General features: G+C 32.2%; 1 protein-coding gene across 1 annotated transcript in view; it reads right to left on the minus strand.

Moving 5' to 3' along the window:
- The window catches only part of LOC129217528 (transducin beta-like protein 3), an 81,660-nt gene that overhangs the window by 36,568 nt on the left and 20,083 nt on the right, over window positions 1–25,009 (minus strand). The window contains exons 4-11 of the mRNA XM_054851843.1: window positions 21,845–21,970; window positions 14,465–14,613; window positions 11,924–12,091; window positions 11,233–11,308; window positions 11,050–11,146; window positions 9,438–9,643; window positions 6,433–6,633; window positions 5,259–5,362 (exon numbers count right to left, since the gene is read on the minus strand). Of these exons, the coding sequence (XP_054707818.1) occupies window positions 5,259–5,362; window positions 6,433–6,633; window positions 9,438–9,643; window positions 11,050–11,146; window positions 11,233–11,308; window positions 11,924–12,091; window positions 14,465–14,613; window positions 21,845–21,970 (1,127 nt within the window). The remainder of the gene's footprint in view (window positions 1–5,258; window positions 5,363–6,432; window positions 6,634–9,437; window positions 9,644–11,049; window positions 11,147–11,232; window positions 11,309–11,923; window positions 12,092–14,464; window positions 14,614–21,844; window positions 21,971–25,009) is intronic.

Raw genomic sequence — 25,009 nt, forward strand, 5'->3', positions numbered from 1 at the left:
GAATATGAAGCATTTATAATGTTTTTGTACATAAAAGTGATCATTAGCCGCTAGTTTCTGAAATGCAGCTGAAACAGAGCTGGTAGTTTTAAGGGTATTTTGAACTTTTTTTAAATAATTCATTACATATCCTTACAATCTCTGCAACCATAAAAAAAAAATGCCTGTATAATAAATATGTTTATTTTTTACTAATTATTACAAATATATAACATTACATAGTTAACTATGCAGATTTCTTCTCAGAGGTCAAAATGATCCCCGCTGTAATTAGTGTTAAAAATTAACAAAAGAATTTTTCACATATTTTTGTAAACAAATTATTAATCTGCTGTCTTCTAGTTTACACATGTGTGTTGTGTGAATAAAGCAGGGTTAATCTACATTTTATCAGTATTGTTCAGCTGCAGTGGTGTTTGTTAGATAATGAGAATTTACTATACAATCTTTGCAGCACATTTAAACAAAATAAGAAGCAAATGTTTGGCGTCTTATCAGCTATGGATCTATTGGCTATCATAACTTAAAGTTATCTAGATGCAAGCATATTTTTAAAAAAAATATTTTTTAAAGGATTGTCTTGTGTTAGAGCTCGCAATAGTGGGCTCATTCGTTCCTTTCTACAGACGACAATTGCATTTGATATGGTTGCCACTATTGCTTTGTGTGAGAGATTATCTGAAAACGTAACACTAAAACGCAACAAACTGATGAGTCATCAATGCAACAATGTTTATTAGATTATAGCATGGATTGCTTGCCATTAACTGACAGAAAAACACTTCCAAACAGCAGCCTAGCATAACAACTTTGCGCATCAGACGGCACAAATTGATAAGACTGATTCCAATATTATAGCAATCTGCTGAAGCATAAGAGGGAGACAATGCTCCCTGAAACTACAATTAACAAAAAAAAAAAATCTAACTTCATGTGAAGTTTCACAGGGTGGCGACAGGAACTGTGCAAAAAAGTTCCCTGACTTTTCCCTGATTAAGTTCACCAAATTTCCCTGATTTACGTTACCAATGATAATGGTTTTTCTTTCTTTGCTCTACTTGAAATCCATTATATGTTTGTATAAAATGCAGTATTTTAAACGTTTTAAGTTGTATAAAGTTGTTGAACTAAAGATATATTTTAAAAGGATGCTACTTTTTTAATAAAATGGTTAAAAAAAACATATCAAGTCAATTTTGGGGGGGGGGGGGGACCCTACAAAACAGTATATTAAATTTTTCTACATGGAAATATTATAGAAAATTTAAAAAAAAAAACTTACTTCCAGATACCACTTAGCATAAGAATTTTAAGAAACTATTAAAATTACTCTTAAAAACACATGTGTATTTATGATGAAATTAAAAAGTAATTGAAGTTATTTTGAACTAAGTTTTCAAACAGTATAATCATTGTTGCAAGAATAACAAGTAATAGTGAAAGAATAGAAGTAATGTAGTTATTCTTATATAACTAATTGACATATTTATGCAGAACAGATGAAACCATTTGACATCCATTCATAGGGAGCTTTTCTCTAATCAAACACATAGGTTTCAATGAATGAATACAGCATTTTTTAACAATAAAAAAAATAAAGTACACTTACTTAAGTAAGTTACTTAAGTACACAAGTTAACTCTATTTCAAATGATTTCAGTACGTAACGAAAAAAAAAATCTTAGATTGCTTTTGTAACAAACAACTTTGAAATGCAAGGAAAAGAAAGAAAAAAAAAGCAATTAGTTGATTTCAAAATATACAAAAGAAGAATACAACTTGGTTATAAAATTAAAGAATCACTTAAGTCTGAAGAAAAGAAAACCTTTATAATCTGCGGTAAGCTTTTTTTTATAGAAGGTTCAATTTTAGCAATGAAATTAAAAACGCGAAGAAGTAATAACTTTTAAGCTTTTATAGTATTAATTCAAAAACCAAAGATTTCTTCTTGAAATTGTGATTACAGTACGCTAATTACTTCCAGACAATGGAATAAAGGCAAAGGAGCTAAGGCATTAATGAAGGCTTCCTCTTTGCCTGTATGGTTGTTTATTTTACATAGCATTGAAAGTGTAAAAGGAAATTTGAAGCTAGGTAAAATAAACAACCTAGCAGACACAGAAGTTTAGTGCCTAGAAAGAGTAATGGGCCGACCGGCGCTTTTTTCCCTGCGATTCTTGAAGACGGATTGTATGAAAACCGCTAGATGGCAGTGCAGTCGAGGTGCATGTTCAATTTCACGGTGTTTTACATTAGTAGAAGAGGGATTTTGTTACAATTTAGTTCCGCGTTTCTCCTTTTTACCTTTATTTTGTGAATATTTCATGAAACAGTGTTTAAGGCTTTTAATGGAAGCATCAAACACTTCTATTTCGATAATTATCGACAACAAAACCGTTTGCTGACAGGTTCTAAAGAATGTTATAAAAATAAGCAAACTAGCAGTTTGACGTTGATAAGTATTACCGAAAATTCAACAAATAATCAAGCCAGTTGTTTGCCAATTGCAGTTATTTGCAAATTAGTATGTAGTTATATATGTAATCGGAGCAAGTGGCCCTATTTTTTTTTTTTTTAATGTAAGAAAAGTCCTTGAAATTTTTTTAAAAAAAAGGTCGGAGTCGGTATGTTTTTCAAGCGACTCTGACTCTTCGACTCAGACTGAGAAGCCCTGAAAATTTTAATTAGCTTAAGAATTTAGAAGCAGTTTTATTTTGAAACTAGCGGTATCCTCAGGACTTTGCCCGGAGGAGAAAATTAAAAGTTCATTTGATTAGCTTGTATATTTACAAATAATGGATGATGAATTTCTCGCCAATTGGCTATGTTCATTTGCTCTTCCCATGTCACGGTTCCACATCATGATAATTTCGTAATTAACTCGTCCATCTTATGATAATTTTGCTCGGGAAACTGTTCTTAAAATTGAAAAAAAAAATCGAATTTTCGAAAAATCGCTTCGAGGTGCACACCTTCATGCAACAAACTAACTTTATCAAATTTCATGAAATCAGCCGAACGGTCTAGGTGCTGTCCGCGTCACAGAGATCCAGACAGAGAGACTTTCAGCTTTATTATTAGTAGAGAAATAAGAGACGCGCAGTTATTGAATACTTAGGGCCATTCATTAATTACGTAAGAATGATTTTGGCAACTTTTGATCCCCCTCCCCCCCATGTAAGGGTACGTAAGATTTTTCACCCCCCCCCATTCTTACGTAAGATTCCATTTTGTTTTTTAAAATGATAAAATAACAAATCTTGGAGTCGTTACATCACTGTAATCGTTATGAAATTCACATTATTAAATTAAACCTTTTTGCGTAAAGAAATAGTTACTGAAAGTTAGAATTTAAACTAAATGTTTTTTCGACTTTTTTTTGATGTAATATTAATTAAAAATAAAACATGCCATACACAATGCAACTCTTTTATTATATTTTACACTATTCATTCTTTGTAAAACAAATAAAAAAACATCTTATCCTAACACGTTTCTTACCTTCCAGACGCAAATGGAACTTAATCTCTGCCAAATCACTTGTTGACGGTGCAATTTCTAATGTGAAATACCGACTTGGAAAATATTCTGTAAGAATGAGTTTGACCCCCCCCCCCCCAGGTATGTAGAGGCTTTTCCAACCCCCCTCCCCCTCGGGACCCTTACGTATTTAATGAATGGCCCCTTATATTCTACTATTTTCATTGAAGATAAATTAGCATAATGTAATTTTATATTCTTCAAAAAATAAATGAACACCCATGTAACAAGTAGCACTTATTACAGAATTTGTCTTTTGCACAGAAATAAGTTCAATCCGAAAAAACGGGGCATTTAAACTGCGAAATCAACATGCAATCGCTGATTTAAAACGAGTCTGATTTAGGAGCATAATGTACTCCTCGAGCGCAGCGCCATCTGAATTTTCCTCAGATCTGACCTCACTTTTTCCCCGTCGATCGGCACACTACTCTTTCTAGGCACTATAACAGAAGCAATCTTAGGAAGTCAGCCTGTGGTTAATAAGTAAGATTCAATACTTTGACATTGAGGAAAAAAGATGCACAAATATGCGAGTGTATAATCGCACCTCAATAATTTTACTTTTTTTGAACAGATAATTGGCGGAAAATGCGTAGGGAAAATGCGTAGGTTTTGTAAAGTAAAAAAAAAATTTTTTTCTTCATAAAATCAATTTTTCCTGATTTTTGTTATTTTTTCCAAATTTCCTGACATTTCCCTGATTAATAAAGTTCCCTGACTTTTCCCTGATTTCCCTGATCTGTCGCCACCCTGTTTCACTACTGTTTCATGACTTGTAAACATTGTTTAAAATAGGGAACTATTTATAACAAGTGTTGTTTATAAATGCTCTGAACATTCACTGAACACTTTTTTGCCATATTTAAAGTTGTGACAAAGAAAGTAATAACAATAAAATTAGTATCCCAATTAGTCAAGTTAATTAGTATCAGTATTATATCAAATTACAGAAAACTAGTACTAAATGGATCTTGTAATTATAAAATGTATATACTACAAATAAAATCAAAATACTATATCAGTTTAAAACAAAACATAACTAGCACCCTGAATTTTAAACATAAAAAGGAACTTTAAATATTTTGGATAAGTGGAACTATAAAAAAAATCCTACTGTAATTTTCTCTCTCTCTGGAGAAAAAAAAATACTATTGTTACTTAAAGGTTCTTCACAAATGTCGTGCTTTTAGGAGGGGGGTTGTTCATGAGTGAGTTTGTGACACAAGTAGGAGGGTGTAACAAGTGTGACATGGGAAAAGGTAAAGGTGAAATGTGATATTTTGTGACAAAATGAGAAGGGGGGACAAATATGATGAAAAGAAATGGTCACATTTATAGACACCTTAACAAAAATAGATAAACAATATCCACACTTTTTTTCTTCCAGTCATAAGAATAAAAACCATTCTAAGATCATAGAAATAATTTGCAGTAAAAATTTAAGAAAAAAAAAGTTAAAAGGTTTGGTGATTATTATTCATTACAAACAGTAGTGTTCCCATAGTGTATACTCCATACAGAATGTATACTTTCAAACATTTTTTTAAAATATAGCGTATGCCCTCAAGTTTCAAAATTTTTCATAGTATGACATATTATGTATGTGATCACATACACAAATTATGAATAGCTGATTACTGGGAGTATACGCTCAGAAAAATTGATGGAAACATCACAGATTACAAAACATTTGAAAGATTTTTGATTATCTTAACCTGCAGCATGAAACAGCAGTGACGGAAGCAGTGTGACCATAGCCAGTATAAACTCTGGTGATAGACAATTCAGAATCCATGAACCAAACTTTCACATTGTTATCCTATTGATTAGAAAAAAAAAGGATTAGTTGTCATAAATACAACATTTATTCTGTACACTGAAATATACATCAATATCTCGCTTTTTTGATTTTTCAAGTCATGAAATTTATACATTCAGCGTTCAATATAACGACCCTTGTCGCCAAAACAAAATCAGTCTCTACAACGAGAGGTCCTTTTAACATAAATGTTCCAGATATTGCATTTCGATTAGTCATATTTAACAGCATTAGAATAATTTTTACAAGTTTTACTTTATTTTAGAAGAGAGCCACGAAATTGATTGAACATGAATAATCATGACTTTTTTATTTCTTTAAAAACACTATGTTTCAATCCATCTTACATTTAGGTGACTACATTCCGCTAAAATGTACTCTGAAAATAATTGAGAGAAGTTGGTTATTTTTTAAATCAGAGTTCATGGTTGCCTTGCTTGAGATTTTTCATTAAAGACATTATTTTTCCTCTTATTAAGATAATCTAGATGCTTTCCGCTTTTTGGCTTTAAAAAAAATTATATTGTCAATCGTTTGTGCACAATTCTCATCAATTCTTTTAATCTTTTATGATCAAATAACTCCCACTTAACTACTTTCAATTGAAATATTTAACCTCCAGAAACATAAACTTGTAAAATTTCAATTTTCAAATAAAGTCTAGAATTACAAAAAAGTCAAGACTTAATTTGGTCGTTATATTGGAAAGAACAGTTTTGTTTGAACATTCTAACGGATATAAAAATAACTATGGATGGATCATTGGAATAGCCAGCGGGACTTCATCCATTGGTCGTTATAATGGAAGGGTTGCAGTAATGGGAGGTCGTTCTAAAAAGTGCAGACTGTATTAGTACTTGAATCGATTATTTCGAAAAGCTGCCCTAGCAAAAATAATGGATTCAATTACAATACTTATTAATTGAGATGGGAACTCAAGTTGAACTTTTTAAAATTATTCTTAACCCTTAAATGCATGATTTTTTAAAAACACTTTAAAGTATGGAAAAATTCAACTTTTTGATCACATAAATTATTATTAGTAAGAGGAAAAAAATAAAATCATTTACCTTTGAAGCACTAACTAATAGAGATTTATGCTTTGGAAATACATCTAAAGCTAAAACAATATCCAAATGACCTTTCAATACGCGGCAGTTAAACGACGGGAAGTCTAATATTTTTATATGGGTGCTGTTAGTAGCTACTGCTAATTTCTCTCCTTCTCCTAAGAACTTGATGCTCAAAATATCATCATTGTAACCTACAAACTGAATTAAAATATGTTTTAATGCATATAAATATCAGCCAGAAATGTACATCAATACACTTCGACACACAATGTGCTAGGAAGTCAAGTTTAAACAGCAGTTTGTAAAATATATCATCTTTCAAGATTATCATAAAGACAGGGTAGTGTTTATGCGTTGGCGTCTTAAATCCAAAGATGGGCAGGTTACAACCCAGGCTCAAGTTCGTAGATTTTCAAGATGCAGAAAACTGAGTGTTGTACGATTATGCGACATGTAGGAGATCTACTTGTTCAGCTTTGAGTACTCTAGCTAAAATTAAATTCCTAGTACAGTTTCTCATTGAAGAGAGCTTAGGTGCCTACATTTGGTGAGGGAACTGGTTGTCAAAATAAGGACGTTAATAGCATCTGCCGATAGTGGTGCCACATGAAAGTATGGATGCTGAATCAGGGGATTACACTATGTCTGCAAAAGGTAAAGCCTTTAACGCAGCCCCAAAAAATACTTCCCTAGAATTTACAGAGAGATTTCTGATTTTATTCCCAAACATAATGCCTAAATAAAGGAGACTCGCTTAACAAACTTGAGTAACATACATTTTTAGAATACACTAAGGAACCAATGTGGTGGATATACTATGCAAACTGCTATTTATGAAGAAAAATATAGCATGTGCAGAAAAAATTCAAATACACAGACAAACAAAAACTTATAGCAATACAGTCAACAAAACTTTAAGATTACAGGAAGAAACAACTTGTTTATTGATTGCTAGTGAAATAAATTGTTTGCAAGTGCTAACAAATTTGAAGGAAAAAAATTAAATGAACTTATGCAATGTTTTAGTAGAAAATTTGAACAATATTTCACTTTAAACACTTTCTGAAAATATATATTACAGTGTTTAAATGAACACTAGAGTTAACTATAAGGAATAAAAATATATTACAATTATTTTAATGGTGGAAAAATTATTAAGGTATTTCAACAGCAATTGGGAAAAATACAGAAATTATGTTTAATTCAGTATCAAAGAGGAAATTGTGGTAGATAATACATTAAGTTCATCAAAAATTAATGAAGGATCCTATTCGGCCACATTCAAGAGCATCTTAAGTTCAGGGTAAAGAACATCCCTCAATATAAAAACCTATGCTTTGTATGGCCTACTATTGCGTCTTCTAGATTACAAGGTTTAAATTTTGTCAAATATGCAGCTTAAAAGTAACAAAATCATAAGTTTTTCTCCATCGATACTTGGTATAAAGGTCATTCTCCAGAAAACTTATCTTTTGAACACAAATATTTTTCAATTTCGAAACCTTTTCTTTCTTTTTTTCCCATTCTTACATGAAAGTGTTACCTACTAGAAGTAACCATAAGCAATGGCCCAGCTAAGTTACAATAATTTTACTCATGAATAAAAAAATTAAAAAATGCCTCGTTCACAGAAATAAAATAAAAAGGAAAAAACTTATAATATTTAAAAATCGAGGTCAATTTAATATCAAAGTACTAATTTTGTAAATTGTGCAAATAATCAGCTATTTTAATGTGATTAGTGAGAATATAATATTAAGTTCTCTTAATTAAAGTACGGCTTAATTTGTAGTTTCAAATGTATGTTAAAAATAATATTTAGTAAATTTGAGGATGTACTGGTAATTTATAATTTTGGTAGAATGTCTATTATTGATGTATTTCTCCTCAATCATTTATTTTCACCTCAGAAATAATGATATTGATAAGGTCTGTCACTGAGGTGAGGAATTTTCCATTAATATAGAAGGCATAATAGATACATTTTTCACAGAATTTTTTTTTCTTTTGTTGATACAATCTGCACATGTTAAGCATATGAAACCATGTTCACTTCTTTTTTTACATTAATTTACATCCCTGAAATTCAAGTTCACGGAGGTGAGAAGTCAGAATAACCACACTAAGTTTTTGAAGCAAAATCTATCTTCTTGTTTTTCAACAAAAATCTCACAACTTCAACTATGGCTGAAAATAAACAAGGGGGCTCTCTTGTATCACAAAAAATAAAATTTGATGTTAATTACTGCCACGTGTTAATGAGGATTGGAATTTTGTGTTTAGGTAATGGAAATGAGAATTTATTATGTGACATGACTCCTTATCCTACTAAAACAAACTAAAACACAATATTAAAAAATTAAATACATGTAAACAATTAGTATTTGAGACACTTGTGAAAGGAATAATAAATAAATAAGCACATACTTTTAATTAAACAAGTTATTACGCAATATAAACAGTTACACAAGGTGTGTGACATGCCATGGAGGTGAGAATTCATCATGTTATGATCCAAAAATAAACTTTATTATTGAAAAATTGTTGGCATGTTTAAATAGATATATGTTTGATGAAATTAAAAATCACCGATAAATGAATTGTTTCTTGACGTTTTTACTGTAAAAGACGTGTGACGGAAAAGTTACACTTTTTGAAGAATGACCCATAAAGTGAAGTTTCCAAACTGTCAATTTGTTTGAACGCACGAAACTCGATGCTTGGTAGACTTCACTGAAAATTTTTGTTTGTTCTTTCTAATACTGGAAAGCTTTAGAGACAGTTTCAAAAAATGTTCGATACCATCATATACATATAGAGGTTTATTTTTCTTTTTTTTAAATTCTTATTTAAGACAAAATTTTCCCATAAAGTTAAAATACATTAGAAAAATGCAATAAAAATTTTCTAAGACAAAATAATTGTGCAGATTTGAATCCATATTTAAAATAAATCATCTTCAAGTGTAAAAAAAATCTAAAATAAGAAGTAAAAATATTTACCTGCTTTTTTAAAGAAAAATTACTTAAGCTATATAGAATGATATTATGGTCAAAAGTGGTGACAGCAATGGCTTCCAAAGCTGAAACATATATTGCCTGCTTTATTAAAGGCCCATCATAATTTGAATCTTCTGGAAGAGATATAATGGAATCTGATTGGCTATAAATGCAGTTGCCACTTAATGTGCTCCAAACTTTAAGAACTCCTAAAACAAAGATTGAAATGTAAACAACAACGAAACTTTTGAAAAACCAACACAACAAAAAAGTTTTATACAAAATGTCTGAATCACAAAAAAAAAAAAAAACCTGTTTATAACAAAATACATAATTAACAAATCTTAGGTTAAATACAACAGTTTTTTTTTTTCCTTACAAAATATGTGCTGGTGTTTCCTAATGATGAAACACAATATTAAAAAACACAACTCTGAATAAATGAAGCAGAGTTTTATTTTTGACATTTTAAACAAAAGAAATAAATATTTCCTAATTTGTATTGAATAGTTTCACCAATTTATTACTATTACTTTTTAGAACAAATATGCATTATCTAACATAAAGTAATTCTTCATAGATTGCTGTATAAAAAAGAAAAGCTCTTGTGGCTGAAGTTTCGTAATGAAATCTAATATATAAAAATCTCCTGTCATGGTGTAAGTGTTTGAACTTCTCCGAAACAGCTGGACTGATTTTTATGAAATTTTTTATGTGTATTTGGTAAGTATGTGAATAGGTCTTAAAGTATATTTCATACAGCTAAGTAATCAAGGTGTCCTTATGCAGAATTTTCTTTTTTTTTTTTTTGAAAATCATTGTAAAAAGCATTGTTGAAATTCATTGTAAAAACCATTGTTGAAAATCACAGTAAAAATCATTGTTGAAAATCATAGTAAAAACCATTGTTGAAAATCATTGTTAAAACTATTGTTGAAAATTATTGTAAAAGCCTTGCTTAAACTGCAAACATTTTATTTGTAGACAAACAGAAGATGGTAACAAATGTGTTTTCAATCAATAAGAGTTTTCTAACACATTTTTCTTGGCCGTCGCTTCATTTTGCACAAAGCAATGAGTACCAAATTTTGAACAATGCAAAAATCTTGTCTATTTGTGTGTGTGTGTGCATTACTGTATTGAGAAAATGAATGGTTGTTTTTTTTTCCTTTAATTTTATCAGTGATCATCATCTACAGGGCTCTATTCCTCATTCTGTCAAAGATTTTAGCCCCCAAACTTACATTTGTCATTTTTTAATTAACAACAAAAATATTTACTAGAAACTATTTATATGGCAGAACAACATTTGCTGGGTCGGCTAGTTTCATATAAATATTTACAAATTATAACTAACATCTGATTTTGTTATTTCTAAGCAACATATGATTTTAAAAAGCTTTCTATTGAATATTTTATAACCCATATTTTTCACTGAAAGACAATATAAATTATAGCAATAATAAAAGATATTTAATCGATATTAAGGCTGCAAAAATGCAAAAATAAATAAAATAATAATATTCACAAACACACTCATGTGTATGTGTGCATAAGTGTACTAGAATTTAGAAATGAATCATCTCGGAATACTGAGAAAACATTGCATGATTACCCTTATCACCAGCTGTAATGAAATATGTATCTTCCGAATTAAATGAAGCTCCTTCTAGTTTTAAATCTGCAGGTGCTAGAATACATGCTTCCACTGTCTGCAAAAAATATCCAATTACTTAAGAACATTAGACAAAAATAAATAAAAAATGCTGACCTAGCTCTATAATACATCTATACTAACTTCATATACTGGAATAGTTCTTAAAAGCTTGAAATCTGATGTACTCCATAGTAGAACAACTTTATCTCTTCCGGAGCTGAATAAGATTTTGGAAGTATTAGGAAACAAAAATAAATACATTAAATTAATTACAGATCTAACAATAGCACAAGTTCAAAGAATGAAATTTAGGCCCCTTCTTTTTAATGTTCAAACAAACATTGAACAATATAATGTTATTAACAGAGAGAACAAGCAATAACACTGGTTTAAAAATAACTGGCAACACATTTTTACAATACTTCTCGAATCATATCAATTCCAAAAATATTAATAGTTATGTATTACTTACTAATTATTTTAATCATTTAAGGGACATATTGCCATTCAAGTTTTTTGATTCAAAGTTTGCATTGTTAGGCCCACATTTTGTAAAAAGAAAAACATTTTATAAACTTTCTTTATTTTTGTGAATTCTACAAAAATTTCACTTTAGAGAAACAACCAGAATTTTGTCCTTGTAGGGGTGTCCTTGTCATAACAATCCTTAGAGAAGTAAAGTTTATACATAACATTAAACTATGATTTAGAATATGGCTTAATGGATTAAGCCTCCTAGTTGCGCTCAGTTATAAAATAATACATTTTAAAAACATTTTCTTTCTAGTATGTGATACATAAAAGATTTATTTTAAGCAAGCTACGAAATTACCTTATCATAGTATTATTTCTAGTAAAAACAATTTCATTTACAGTGCTGTAATGGCCTTCCAAAGAAGCAACAGATTCACCAGTACTCAATTTCCATACATGTATCAGATAATCATCAGCAGCTCCAAATAAATAAAGCTCAGTTTCAAGCACTTGAAAACAAACTTTACTGTAAAAAGAAAAGCGAAATATTAGAAAATAACAATTTTCATTGAAAAATATAATCGTTAATTTTACGACTCCCTCTTTTTCAAAAGACATTGTAAAGAAATATTTCTTGTAGAACCTCTCAATAACGGACACTAAGGGGACCGGAAATTTTGTCCCTTAAATAGAAGTTTAGGGCCGTGATAACCCGATCGGTAGAGTGTCGGATTCGGGGCCGGAGGGTCCTGAGTTCGAACCTCGATGGTCGAAGACCCACCGTCGTCATTAAAGGGGACTGGGCGACGTTAAATATGCTCGTGGTCTCAATGTCCCCCAAGTAAAACGATACCTCTGGGGGTGCTAGCACCAGGTAGCTATTAGCTCCTGGTCTAGTTCTAAATTCTCATTAACTGTTCGATCTGGTAATCTGGCTGCCATCTATCGGTATAAAAAAATAATGGAGGCAAAGCACTTAGTATGCAGTCCTCGACATAAATACAGTTGTAGTCAGTTGTGACTCGAAATCGAAATCGAAATAGAAGTGTCTCTTCTTCGGAGGTATATGAAATGATGCATGCGTTATATCAACTCCGTATAATTTTGTACTAAACATAGCATTTAAGATAAAATGCTAAAAATGATTTAGAAGTTGAATGAAATTTAAACGTAATAATATTTCAAATGCTATTCTTATAGTAATTAAAATTTAATAAAAAAATTGGTAACGCTATAGTTTTGTAACATACAGAAATCGTTTTGAAGTAATTCCATGGCTGAACATGAATGTATATGAACTTGTTCGATTTCATAGAATTTAAAATTTAATATGATATAAATTTCAATCAGTGTACACATTTTAAGTTTTTTACACAAAGCTATTCATGGGCGGTTGATTATCCTTTGGCTGTTAGTCTACTTGAAAAAAATACTGAGTGGAGAAAACATGCATGCAAATTTTGGCAAGAATTTTACAACAGTCATATTTGTACACGTTATTGTCAAACTTTCATCAGCTGAACCTTAGGTTCTTAAATTCCAGTAAATTCAATACTTTGTATGATGCATTTATACATTAGTTATTTTAAGGTTTCTCTGTAACTGTCCCTTAAATAGAGTGTCCCTTATTCAGAGGCAAATACATGGAGGTCCCAATTCAAAGGGACTGGGACCAGAAAAAATGTCCCTCTTAAATAGAGGTGTCCCTTATTTGAAGGTGTCCCTTACAGAAGGTACTACTGTACTTATTTTTAGCTTTTCAAGACACACAAATACCTAAGAACAAAGAATATTATATCTGAAACTCAGCATGCAATAATACCCAAGAAACCTTATATTAAATACAGCTTTAAAATTTTGTGCTGAATTAGTTTGGACCCCAAGGATGTGTACCTCAAAGCTGCCTTTTTTCTCTTTTAATTTCAATTTTAAAAAAAATATTCAAATATTTTTTAAGCTAAAATTTTACATATATTGAAAATAGAAGCTCTTGTATAGCTCTTGCAAAACCCTTAAAATGAGGTAACAGACTCTCTTTGCACCATTTTTACCTTCTACTAGTGGACAAGTCATACTTGTATTTTGACCATTGATGCAGGGGGATCATCTCCCCTGACATTTTTTCACACTAACATCAGCATTCTATCACCCTTTAAAATTTTAAAACAAATCCACTTTTTACCCCCAGAACTACACCAGTGACTTGATTAATGAAAATTGATGAAATTTGATAGCAAGTCAGCTGGGCAGAAAAGTTTAGCAAAATCGCAGTGGATAAACGACAAACCACTTAAGTAGGCAGAAATCATGGAATCTTATGCCAAAAAAAGGAAAAGATTTTATTTATTTATTTATTTATTTATTTTTTCCCTCAGACACAAAAAGAAACTTTTTTACTGAAAAAATGTCAAGAGAAATATCAAAAAATAAACTGAAATTCAGTATGTTTTTTTTTTTTTTTTTGCAAATAATTAAGAAACAGAGAAAATAACAGTTACACTTAGGGGTTAAAAATACATAAAGGAAATTAAAAATAGACATTTATAAATAATCAACGCATTCAACACATCAGTAATTAAACAACCAAATTCAATTACAGCTTTAAAAATTTTAGATTTACTTTAACAATAGAACAAATAAATTTAGCCCAAATTTAAGTCAACAAAAATCAGAAATTAAGTGCTACTATCTAGTTAAACTTTGAATTAGATTTTTCTTTTTTTTCTCTTTTTCCTTGTCTTGGATTAAAAAGATAAATTTAATGAACAAAGAATAATAAGTAATTCTTTCAATAAGATAAATAAATACCTTTGTGCTGAATAGTAAAGTCAGACCAGACAACGTAAGTAGAAGCAATGCTTTTGATTGTCTAAATAACCATAAAATTGTTTCTACATACCTGTAGACTCCTTTTCCACCTTTCAGATTGTGAGTGTAGTATTTCCTAATAATGTCCCAAACTTTTATTGTTGAATCAGTTCCACCAGTAGCTAACAGAGTAACAGTTGAATCGAATGCCATGCAAGATACAGGGCCAATATGAAGAGACTGAAATGTTGCAAAATATTACAATATACAAAATCTATTATATTAGAGGAATAGTTAGATTCAAAGAGATAACAACCAAAACTAATGAATTAAATTTAATACAGGGGTGTCCCTTAGCATAAAATTATGTACAGGACCAAAAAAATTTCAAGACAGGGTTTATAAACATTTTAAAAATAATAATCTAACTCTTCATTAGCTACCAGTTCCTTTGGCACTCTTGGCTTCCTTAAGAGGTTTTCCATCTCCAGCTCAGTCACTTTCCTATGCCGGGCTGATGAGTGCTAATAAGCACGAAACTGTAGTCATCGGCTGGAAATGGCTGAGCTGGCGGTGTATTTCATGTATTTCTGCTTTAGCCCTGGCTAATGGGCGGTAATTTACTGAATATACCTTGCCTTGCCTTCAATCTTCGAGTTGAACCGAACCATTGCTTCGGTCACTCGTCTGATCTGTGCTAATTCTACATTAGCTACCAGTTTGTTTGGCACTCTTGGCTTCCTTAAGAGGTTTTCCATCTCCAGCTCAGTCACTTTCCTATGCTGGGCTGATGAGTGCTAATAAGCACGAAACTGCAGTTCTCGGCTGGAAATGACTGAGCTGGTGGTGTATTTTTATGTATTTTTAAAGGGTTTTTACAGCAAATAAACCTTTTTTGCTTTAATACACCTGTTACTATGGCTTAGTAAAAATAAATCCCTATTCGAGTTCAGTTTGTGGAATTGCCTTGAAAGTTCGATCAATGCCACTTACTAAAACCACAATGTCAAAATAAAAATTTTAACTACATCCTAAGTTTTAAAAAAATGAAGAGAAGTCACACGGTACTTAATGAAGTGAATACAGTGGACAGGGTTCTCATTCATTAGTTACTAATTGAAATAATGCATATTTAAAACTACTTGCTTAACAAAAAGAGACTTTTTAAAGATAATTTTACCCAATTTACAGGGGTAACAGTGGAAAGATAAAAAATAAAAGAAATTTTTTACAAAAAAAATATAGGACAAAAACAAAATTAATTTAATAATGAGTACAGTCAAACCTCATTATCGCGACAACCGGATGTCACATCACTTTTTCAAAGTTCCGAACTTATGCCATATAATTTTAATATTAAGTGACTCCAGATTTTACGACAGTTTTTCATGCAACTCCAGTTACAACGACGCTTCGAGCTGTGCAGACTGGATCAAATATTTCTTTGCAGTTGAAAAATTTTTAGTCAAATAATGAAGACATCTGGAAATGTTTGTTGCAGTAACTTTGGACTGTGACAAGAGATTTGACCAGGCATGACACCTCAAGAATGATGGGGGGGCGAGCAGGGCCATTCGAAGAGCTTACGGCGCCTGGGGCGAAAGTTTCCTGGCGCCCCCCCCCTATATACACAGAAAAATCAAGTTAGTTATAACACCAGTGCATAATACATACTTGATTTTTTTTTTTTTTTTACATATTGATAAACAGAACGATCAAAGGGTCGATGCAGAGGCGATCTGGACTCAAAGGGCTATGCATCATACAAATTAAAATGCAAGCAATGAATCTGTTTTTAATAGTAAAACATTAATGCCCCCAAAACCTTTCCAAAAATGGAAATGTTAAAAATTCAAATATTTATCTAGTAAAATGTTATCCCACTAGATAAAAAACAAACAATTAAAACTGAATTGGTTATTCATATTGTTCAAACTAAGAACACGAATAAATAATTTGCTGATTATAAATAGAAAATGTATTTATCAAAGTAAATTACAGTTGAACTCTCTTAATACGATCATGTTTAATATGAAATCACGGCTAAAACGAAAATTTTGTTGGTTAAGTTTAGTTTGCTATCTAATTACCTTACAAATTTCACGCATAATACGTTCATTAAATTAGAAGTCTCGGCTAAGACCAACAAAAATTTCTGACCTATTTACTTAAAATATTCGTGGTTGGAAACTAATTTTCTTTTTTAGAAATTATTCATCATTTTGTTTGGTAGTAAAAGGAGCATTGTGTTAAGAGAAGAAAATATTTAATATTTTACATAAAAAATAAAGCCCGTACATTTGTTTAGCTGTGGTCATTTCAATTTACACGGAGATAAATCTTGATATCTTCCATTGTGGATTACAACCTATTCCGCTATTGTCGATTATCATTTTCCTATTTTCAATATTTTAGAAAAACATTCATTTATAAGAAATAGGTGATTTTTTTCTTAATGTACTAATAGTTAGATTCTAATGCATGTATTAGTAGTAATGTTTTTTTAAAATAAAGGTAAGTATTTCTTCGTTTTTTTTACAGTATCACTCATTCACAGTTGTTACGAATAACGGCTAATAGGCTAATACGAACAAATTCGTGACTTTTTTACATTTCGTATTAAGAGTTCAACTGTACATGAAAAATAAATTTCGATCTGGACTCATCCAATGATTCTTTTTAAGAGTTTTTGGTTTTAGTTCTACCAATTTAATATCAGCTTTCTTGTGTTATAAACAAAAATATTATTCTTTTGCATCAAATATTTGTAAGTTTTACGGAGAAGCCCACAAATACTTAACAACACCAAAAATTGCTCGAAACTGCATTTTTGGAGCTGTAATTTCGAAAAATCACTGCTCTAATATTACATAATATGGCCTTACAAATTGCTTTTAAGACTTGAGTTTAAGAAAATATTCGTGTAAGGGTCCTCATGCCACCTTTCTTTAATATCACAAGCAATGCGTTTTTCAAAGGACACTCACAAAAAAAACTACCGTAAAATCCCGAAAGTAACCCCCCCTATTTTGAAAACAAAACTTGTTGATTTCAGAAAGGGGGGTTATAATCGAGATTTTTCTGAAAAATTAGCCAAAATAATTGTTTTTAGTAGTATTAATTTCAGAGTACAGAAAAGAAATAATAAGTAAATAAGAGTTAATATTAATGAAGAGGGAGAAATTAATTAATAAAAACCTGTCATAATTTTCTAGTAGTAATAAATTGCATGAGGGCGGCATTTTTTTTTTTCGAAAGGAAGGATTTCGCACCTTAAGTTGGCGAAACCCCTATAATTTATCACTTGAAAATTCATTATGTACTGAATGTAATAAGGTTACAGTAAAAGAAGCAAAATCTTAATGTTCTTGTTTCAGAATAGAAGCAAAAATCGCGGCCGCAAATTCGTTACGAAGATCGTAATTTCGAAAACAGCTTTACGAAGTTCGCGAAAGCAAATACAGACAAATCTCTTACTCGATTTAGTAAAATTTACATTTCTGATGATCCTAAACTTGTTCAATTTCATTATTTCTCCTTTAAAAAAGGTTATTTTTAAGTTTCGCGCTACTTTTTAAGCAACACATTTCCAAAATGGCGTCACGTTTTCAAAATGGCGCCGTGTTGAAGATCGTTCAGTTTCACAATTTAGAACAAAAATGCTCCTTCCAAAATTAGTAAAAAACAGTACAATCGTATAAATTTCTTTTGCGATACTTATGAAAAAAAAAAAAAGGCGCCCTTGCATCAAAAGGAGTCTAGACATTTTGAAAGGAATAAACGGAAACCTTTTTTTTTCTTTTTTGTTTAAATCATTGTGTTTTCTTTCTTTCTTTTTTTTTTTTTTTTTAGAAAAGCAAAACTGCACATGGAGGGAGAAACTAAACCTTTGTAAATGCTTTCCAAGTAAAGCAGAAAATGTTATCCCTTTTTTTCAGGGAGTGGCAAATGAAGATGATCCGAAAATTTTCAGGTGAAGGGGGGGGGGGGTATATTCAGGATTTTAAAGTGATTTCACTTTCCACAAAAAAGGGGGGGGCTGTAATCGATAGGGGGGTTACTTTCGGGATTTTACGGTAAGTGGGATAGCCCCTGACAGTAAAACACTAATGAAATTTTTTTAACCATAGTTTTAAACAATTTTAATGGGAAATGCTCCAGATACTCCTATCTATAAAGTCTTCAAAGTTTGTCAAAAGTTGCGTTTTCGAAACTTCAATTTCGAAAACTTGCAGAAATTGATTTCAATCTATTTAAAAAAAATAATCGATCGGAAACAGTCTCTGAGCTCCCTCTCTTACCCTAACGTTAAAAACACGGCCTATAATCGCGTTTTAAGGCTAAAATTATGTTTTTAAAACTAAAAGTTTCAAAATTTTGACCGGACACCTTTCGACCTTTTTTCCATACGATCAATTTTTTTTTTCAATGTGTCCCCTTAAAAGATTTTCCTGGTTACGTCACTGCATGCAGGGGCATAACTCAAGCAAATTTGATGAGAATAGACAAATGAGAAGTGCATCTTGTTTGATTCTAAACAGTTATATTCTCAGAAATTGTATTTGTTTCAATGATACAAAGGAAACGAAAGTTTTGGAGACTGAGAGATAGGAATATTCTCATGCCATTGAACAAAATAGAGAATCATTGCAATGATTCTCTATTTTGTGTGTCTATGATACCTGAAATGAGGGGACGCCGCAAGGCGCCCCTAATTTTATACAATCATTTTGTGAGAATGTCGTCATATTCCGTCGAAACGAGGGGCGCCTTGCAGCGCCCCCTCATTTCGTGGCGCCCGGGGGCAATTGCCCCACTCGCCCCCCCCCCCCCCCTTCGAACGGCCCTGGGGGTGAGTAGATAAGTTCTGAAAGGTACAGGTTTCAGACTTTGGCAAGAGGGACAACAGAAAGGAATTCAAAGCAGGTGGAATGCAATACTGGACGAGGGAAACAGCAAGAGAAGAGAAAGACCATGTTACATTAAACTGTAATGGTTACAACAAGCCCATGAGAGAAAAAGATTTAAGGGGCTCCTCATTAGACTGAAAAGGGACACACAACTCTTAAAGAGAATAAAGGATTAGAAAGGGTTTTTTTGCCTTCGAAAAGTGAGGGTTAGCCGTCGAAATATAATCAAATTGCGGACAAAAGTGAAGAGTTTTGACTTGGTCTCTTTCTTGCTGGTAATTTTGTGGAAGAAGTGTCACAAATGTTATTCAAAAATTTATCAAACATTTTATTGGAAAGTATTGTAGTATTGAAAACAAAAAAAGAAAAGAAGTAAAGGGTTTTTTTTTTTTTTGAATAATTTTTGTTACATTCACCAATAATTCAAATTTACATTAGTTAAATCTAATAAAAAACATACACAGTATTAATTTCTTCATTAAATCTAATTTTATGGTTAACTAATGTTTAATTACGAATTTTTTAAACTATTCCGGTTATGACGTCACTCCAGATATGACGACACTTTCTTGACAATCCCAAAGGTGTCGTGAGAACGGGGTTTTACTGTATAGATCTTAGTAAAATGTGGGGGATCCACATTTTACTAAGCTTACCAAAATAAACTGTTACAACAGTAGAAATAGTATTTAAATAATCAGTAGCAAGAAAGAGAGCAAAGGTAGTTATATTCGAAAATAGAAGATCATTCCTTCTCACTACTCAAAATGCCTTTTGGGGCCCTGCTGAAATGTGAACCATCGAGATAGAGCCCCCAACAAGCTGATATCACTGCCACTGATTCTGATCTTTTCTGTAAACTCATTCAACAATGTATTTGGAGAAAGAATGATTCTAGATTTATCTTACAAGCAAACAAGAGTAAAGCATTATAGTAAGAGTTCTGCCACTGCTGCTCCATCCTCTTTCTTTTTGGTCGTAGCTACCAATTATTTATCTTAACCAGTGCTATATGATGATGATGATGACTTATTCCTCCGGTCTAGCCGCAGGCTAGACCAGTTCGATGAGCCCAAGTGTGCCCAAAAAATCATAAACTAAGAGAAGATTGGTGTAAATATCCTCTCTGTCCAGTCCCGCACAATTCAAAAGCTGGTCTGGAGATGCCTGCACTAATCTACATTTGGTACAGGTCTCAAAAACTTTTTCACCTAAATGAAAATAAAGGCACTAGATGTGTCCACTTGCAAGCCTACTGATTGTTGTTTGGACGACTCTATCCACCTTGATGGAAAATGCACCACCTGGGGACTGCCTATTGTACCAGGATCACTTCCTTTCTTGCTTGGTTTCCTAATAGGAATTATCAGGGCTTCTTTCCAGTCATGGGGAAGTCTTCCAAGTTTCCAAGTCAAATTAAAGATTTCTAATAAGCTCTTCTTTCCCCTATTACTAAATCTACAGATCATCTGGCCATGAATATTGTCAGGTCCGGGAGATTTAGTTGGAACAAGGATGCTCTAAGTCAGATTTAGTTCCTGTATTGTAATTATCTCTAAAAATAGGAATTCCATGCTGTAAGCTGTGACATCCATGAACAATTTTTCATGCATTATCTTCAGTATCTTTGTTCATTGCATTGAAACTTAATTTACTAGTCTTTTGGTAGTAAGGGGCTAGTCTAGCAAATTGGCCGACGCCTTGCTGTCAGAAGGAATCTGCCCATTGGCATCAATGATGCTATTAATCTCTTCCCATTGCGGTTGAGTTTAACTCAAAGATTTCATAAGTTTCCAAGGTTTGGTATTAGGGGTGTGTGCATCAATAGATTTACACAATTCTTTTCAATTTTCTCTCTTCAGTTGGAAAAAGGTTCTTTTTATCTTAGCATTTGTTTTGTTTAGGCTTTACCTAAGCGAGGGATTATTGGATTTTTTTATTTCCCTGAGAATATCTTCTCTTTTCTTCAACAGGGGTTGAAGCAATGGAGATCTATGCATGAAGAAGGGAGAGGACCGTTTGTAATTGCCACTAGGTATAGCGCTCTACGAGGGAGCAACTCGAAAGGCCCTAGTCCTGGGCAGCAACTTCTATGAGGGGGGTGGGGCAAACTCACCTTGTGTTTTTTTTTCTCCCTGAAACTCAGTATAAACAAATTGAAGGAAGCTGGGTCAGGGCGACAGGTTTAACTTTTGCCTTGGCTTGGAAAAATTGAAGATAGACAGGTCCAGCACTCATCTTCACCATGTGTGCGCTTACCAGGATCAGAATTCTGTCAGAAGGTCGTGATTTTCTTTTTGTCAAATAAAAGAAATAATCTGCCCTTCTAATTAAAAAAAAAAAGGACAACTTATTTTTTGAACAGGCAGAATGGTTGTTCTCCTCCCTCCCCCCCTTCACCAAAAAAAAAAAGAAAGGTGCATTCATCTCTCAAGGAGGCAACAAGGGAGCATTTATCTCTGAGAAAAGGCATGCAGGATGGGCCGTTCATGAAAATATGCCTAAGAAGAACATTTGCACATGCACAACATAAGCATTTCTAAAAAGAAAAATGTACACACCTTCCATGTCTTTTTCAGAGTCTTGGATGAAAAACTATAATGTCTCATAATCCCACTTTTTGCAGCTGTAACCAATGTTTCATCATCATCTGCCAAAAGAAATGCAGAGATATCTTCATCATTGATCTGGGAGGAAAAAACACATAAAATGTTAGACTCCAGTTGCGAATGCTATTTTGATCAATACAAAAAAGGTACAATCAATACAAAGATAGACTCATTATGAATTCTACTTTATTTACAGTGCTTTCTGGGAGATGGCCATAGTTCATATGGCTAATAAGATGAATTCTGATGCTGTGACTAAAATACGATACAATGTACACAAGGGCAGATCTAACGTTTGGTTTTGGAGGGGTATTAAAGTAGAAAGTCACAAATCAAAAAAATTTGGGCAAATACAAAATTTGGGGTTCTCCTCAGTAATTTTTTGAAATTAAATGCCAGTTTCGGTTAATTTTTGGCTTTTACCAGTAGGAGTGGAGGGGGGGGGGGGGGGGGGGGGGCAGGTTAAAACCCCTACTCCTTGAATTTGCACTTGAGTGAATACAGTAGAAAAGTAGCATTTTGAAGCATTTTATTGTCTGAAAAGACCTTTTTAAAATAAAGCTTTTAAGAGGCATTGTCAATGTTTAAAATGTATCAGTTACTTATGCACAAATGCATACTCACTGATTTTTTGTTGAAGGAAATGAGGCTTAATTTTGATGTGGTGTACAGGGTATATGCCCAAAATGTTGCCGGGCCAAATGTCAGCAGTCCAATATTTGCTCATTGATTGTTACAAAAAAATTAAATGTGCGACAATGCTTTTCAGATCAAAACTGTTCTAAGACTCTTTCTGGAAATAAAACTGAAGAAATTTAGCAAGATTGGTCATGATCTTCTTCTGAAAGGACATTTGTTTGTGCTTTGCAACCGGAATTTGGGGACAGTAAAACGAATGTTTAACAGAAATGAGATTATTGCTGTGTGAACTCCCAGCTCTTATAAGTGAAATTCTGAAATTATATCAAAAGGTTCACAGTCAAATCTTTTGAATTCAATGAAATTTGTAACTGTTAGAACAAGTGCCTTTCATTGCGATTTTGGAAAAACGATTCTATGTGATGACAAATATTTTCAATTCTAAACATTCATAAAATTCAAATATTCAATAGAACATCAAGGAACGGTTTCAGGTTAGCTATTTTATTGACGGTTTTCAAGAGGATACTTTTATGCTCGCAAAGTAGCACTTGTCAGCTGAACAACATTTGCCAAAATGGAAAAGAAACAAATTCATAATGTAGGAATAAAGCAACTGTTATCAAGAAGATTATTCAGACCTTGGACTTATTTTTAAAATGGACTTTAAAAATTAATAGTTTCAGTTCTACGTAGCTTGGTAGTTCAAAACAAAATAATATTGATAATAATAACAAATGAATTGTTCCCAGAAAAAATCGTTCTTTTAATTGGTAAATTTTTACTATGAAAATTGTATATGAATGCTAATTCAATTTTTATTTTAACACCTTCGTTGTTAAACTGCTACAAAAATGAGAAGAATACATGGCTAATTAAGACTTTATTGATATCTTGCTCGACCTCTCTCTCTTGAGTGTGTATTTAAATTTAGTTTATTTTTCATTGTTTATTTAATTAAATTGACTCACGCAAACAATGAGAAAATTAACTTGGATCCGAAATAATGCTTTTTTTTTTTTTTGTTTAGTTCCACTTGTATACCAAATTTTTGTATGAATCCTTGCATTACTTCTTGAGATATAGCAGTCATGCAAAACGAGGAACAGTATTCAGTACGGCACCCATTTGTGGTGATTTAAGCAAAAATAAATAAGCAGCTTACCCTTTAAGATATACCTGTAGACCAAATTTTTTCTGAATCCTTGTATTACTTCTTGAGATATATCAGTCACAAATAATGGGGGGGGGGGAAGGGAAAAAGAACTTTTAATTGCACCACCCCCTGTGTTATTGACCCCAACATCTGCCCTCTGCAGCTTCCTAACATTTTATTTGATTCCGTTCATCATTTTTTGAGTAATGTCAGTCACGCATATTGATGAAAATGTTCAGTTGCTCCACTATCTTCAACGAATTGAAACAAAACATCACTCAGCTCTAAATGATATGTGGGTACTTGCGGGGTACCAAGTTTGGTTCAAATTCTGGCAACAGGTTTTGAGGTAGAGTGGCGACAAAAAAATCAGTCCCATGCACACGCAACAAAAATGTAGACACATTATCTTTAAAGAAAGAATTCAGCGCACGTCATAAATGAAAGCGGTCAGAATGTTTTACAATTGGTAGATAGCGAGTCACAAGAAATAAGATAACGTCAAAAGCGAAACGTGTGTTTGTTTGTATAATTTCTTTGCTAAAAAACAGCCGAGAGTTACGAATTAAAATGGGAAATATTTTTTAGAATTTATCAAGAAACTCATTTAGTCTAGTCCTATATTTAACGGAGACATTCATTAAACGCAGTTACCATTAATTTGCAAATTTGATGCTAATCAGCATTTTTGTACATTTACATATTTTGTACAATTGAATGAGCGCATTTTGAACCAGTGACCTCTTGGATTGATGACACTTTGAACTAGTGACATTTTGGACTGGCGACATTTCGGGCTGCCGACATTTTAAACCAGCATTATTGTGTCCTGCAATATTTCGGTGCCGACATTTTGACCTCAAATTGGTGTACAGTCTGGCTGTCAGAAATGTGGGGCAAAGGGAAATGGTGAAATATTTATTCTGTTTTTAGCATCACCTATATGGGAATATTTTAATTATGTAGAAACAAGTGTCGACGATAGCAGTCAAGAAAAAGTCACCTCTGAAGATTTAAGCATATGATAATACAAGAAATTTTTTCAATGAAGTTCAAGGAAGGAGATTTCCTCCACTTTGCATAAAGTTCAGATCTTAAATTTAATTTTCTATTGTATGAATGGATTTTTGTTTCTAGCTGAAGCTCATTTTATTTTGAATTAATTTACTGGATACTAGTAAAATATTGCAACAAATTTTCTGACTCCTTACTATTGTTGCATTGTTAAAAGAATACTCACGTATTGTGAGTGTAATTGTGCCAAAAGTTGCAAGAAAGAATCGATTATGTAAGACAACAAAAGCCTTTATTGAGGCAAAAAT

The sequence above is a fragment of the Uloborus diversus genome, chromosome 2, assembly GCF_026930045.1.
Source record: "Uloborus diversus isolate 005 chromosome 2, Udiv.v.3.1, whole genome shotgun sequence".
Taxonomy (NCBI): Eukaryota; Metazoa; Arthropoda; class Arachnida; order Araneae; family Uloboridae; genus Uloborus; species Uloborus diversus.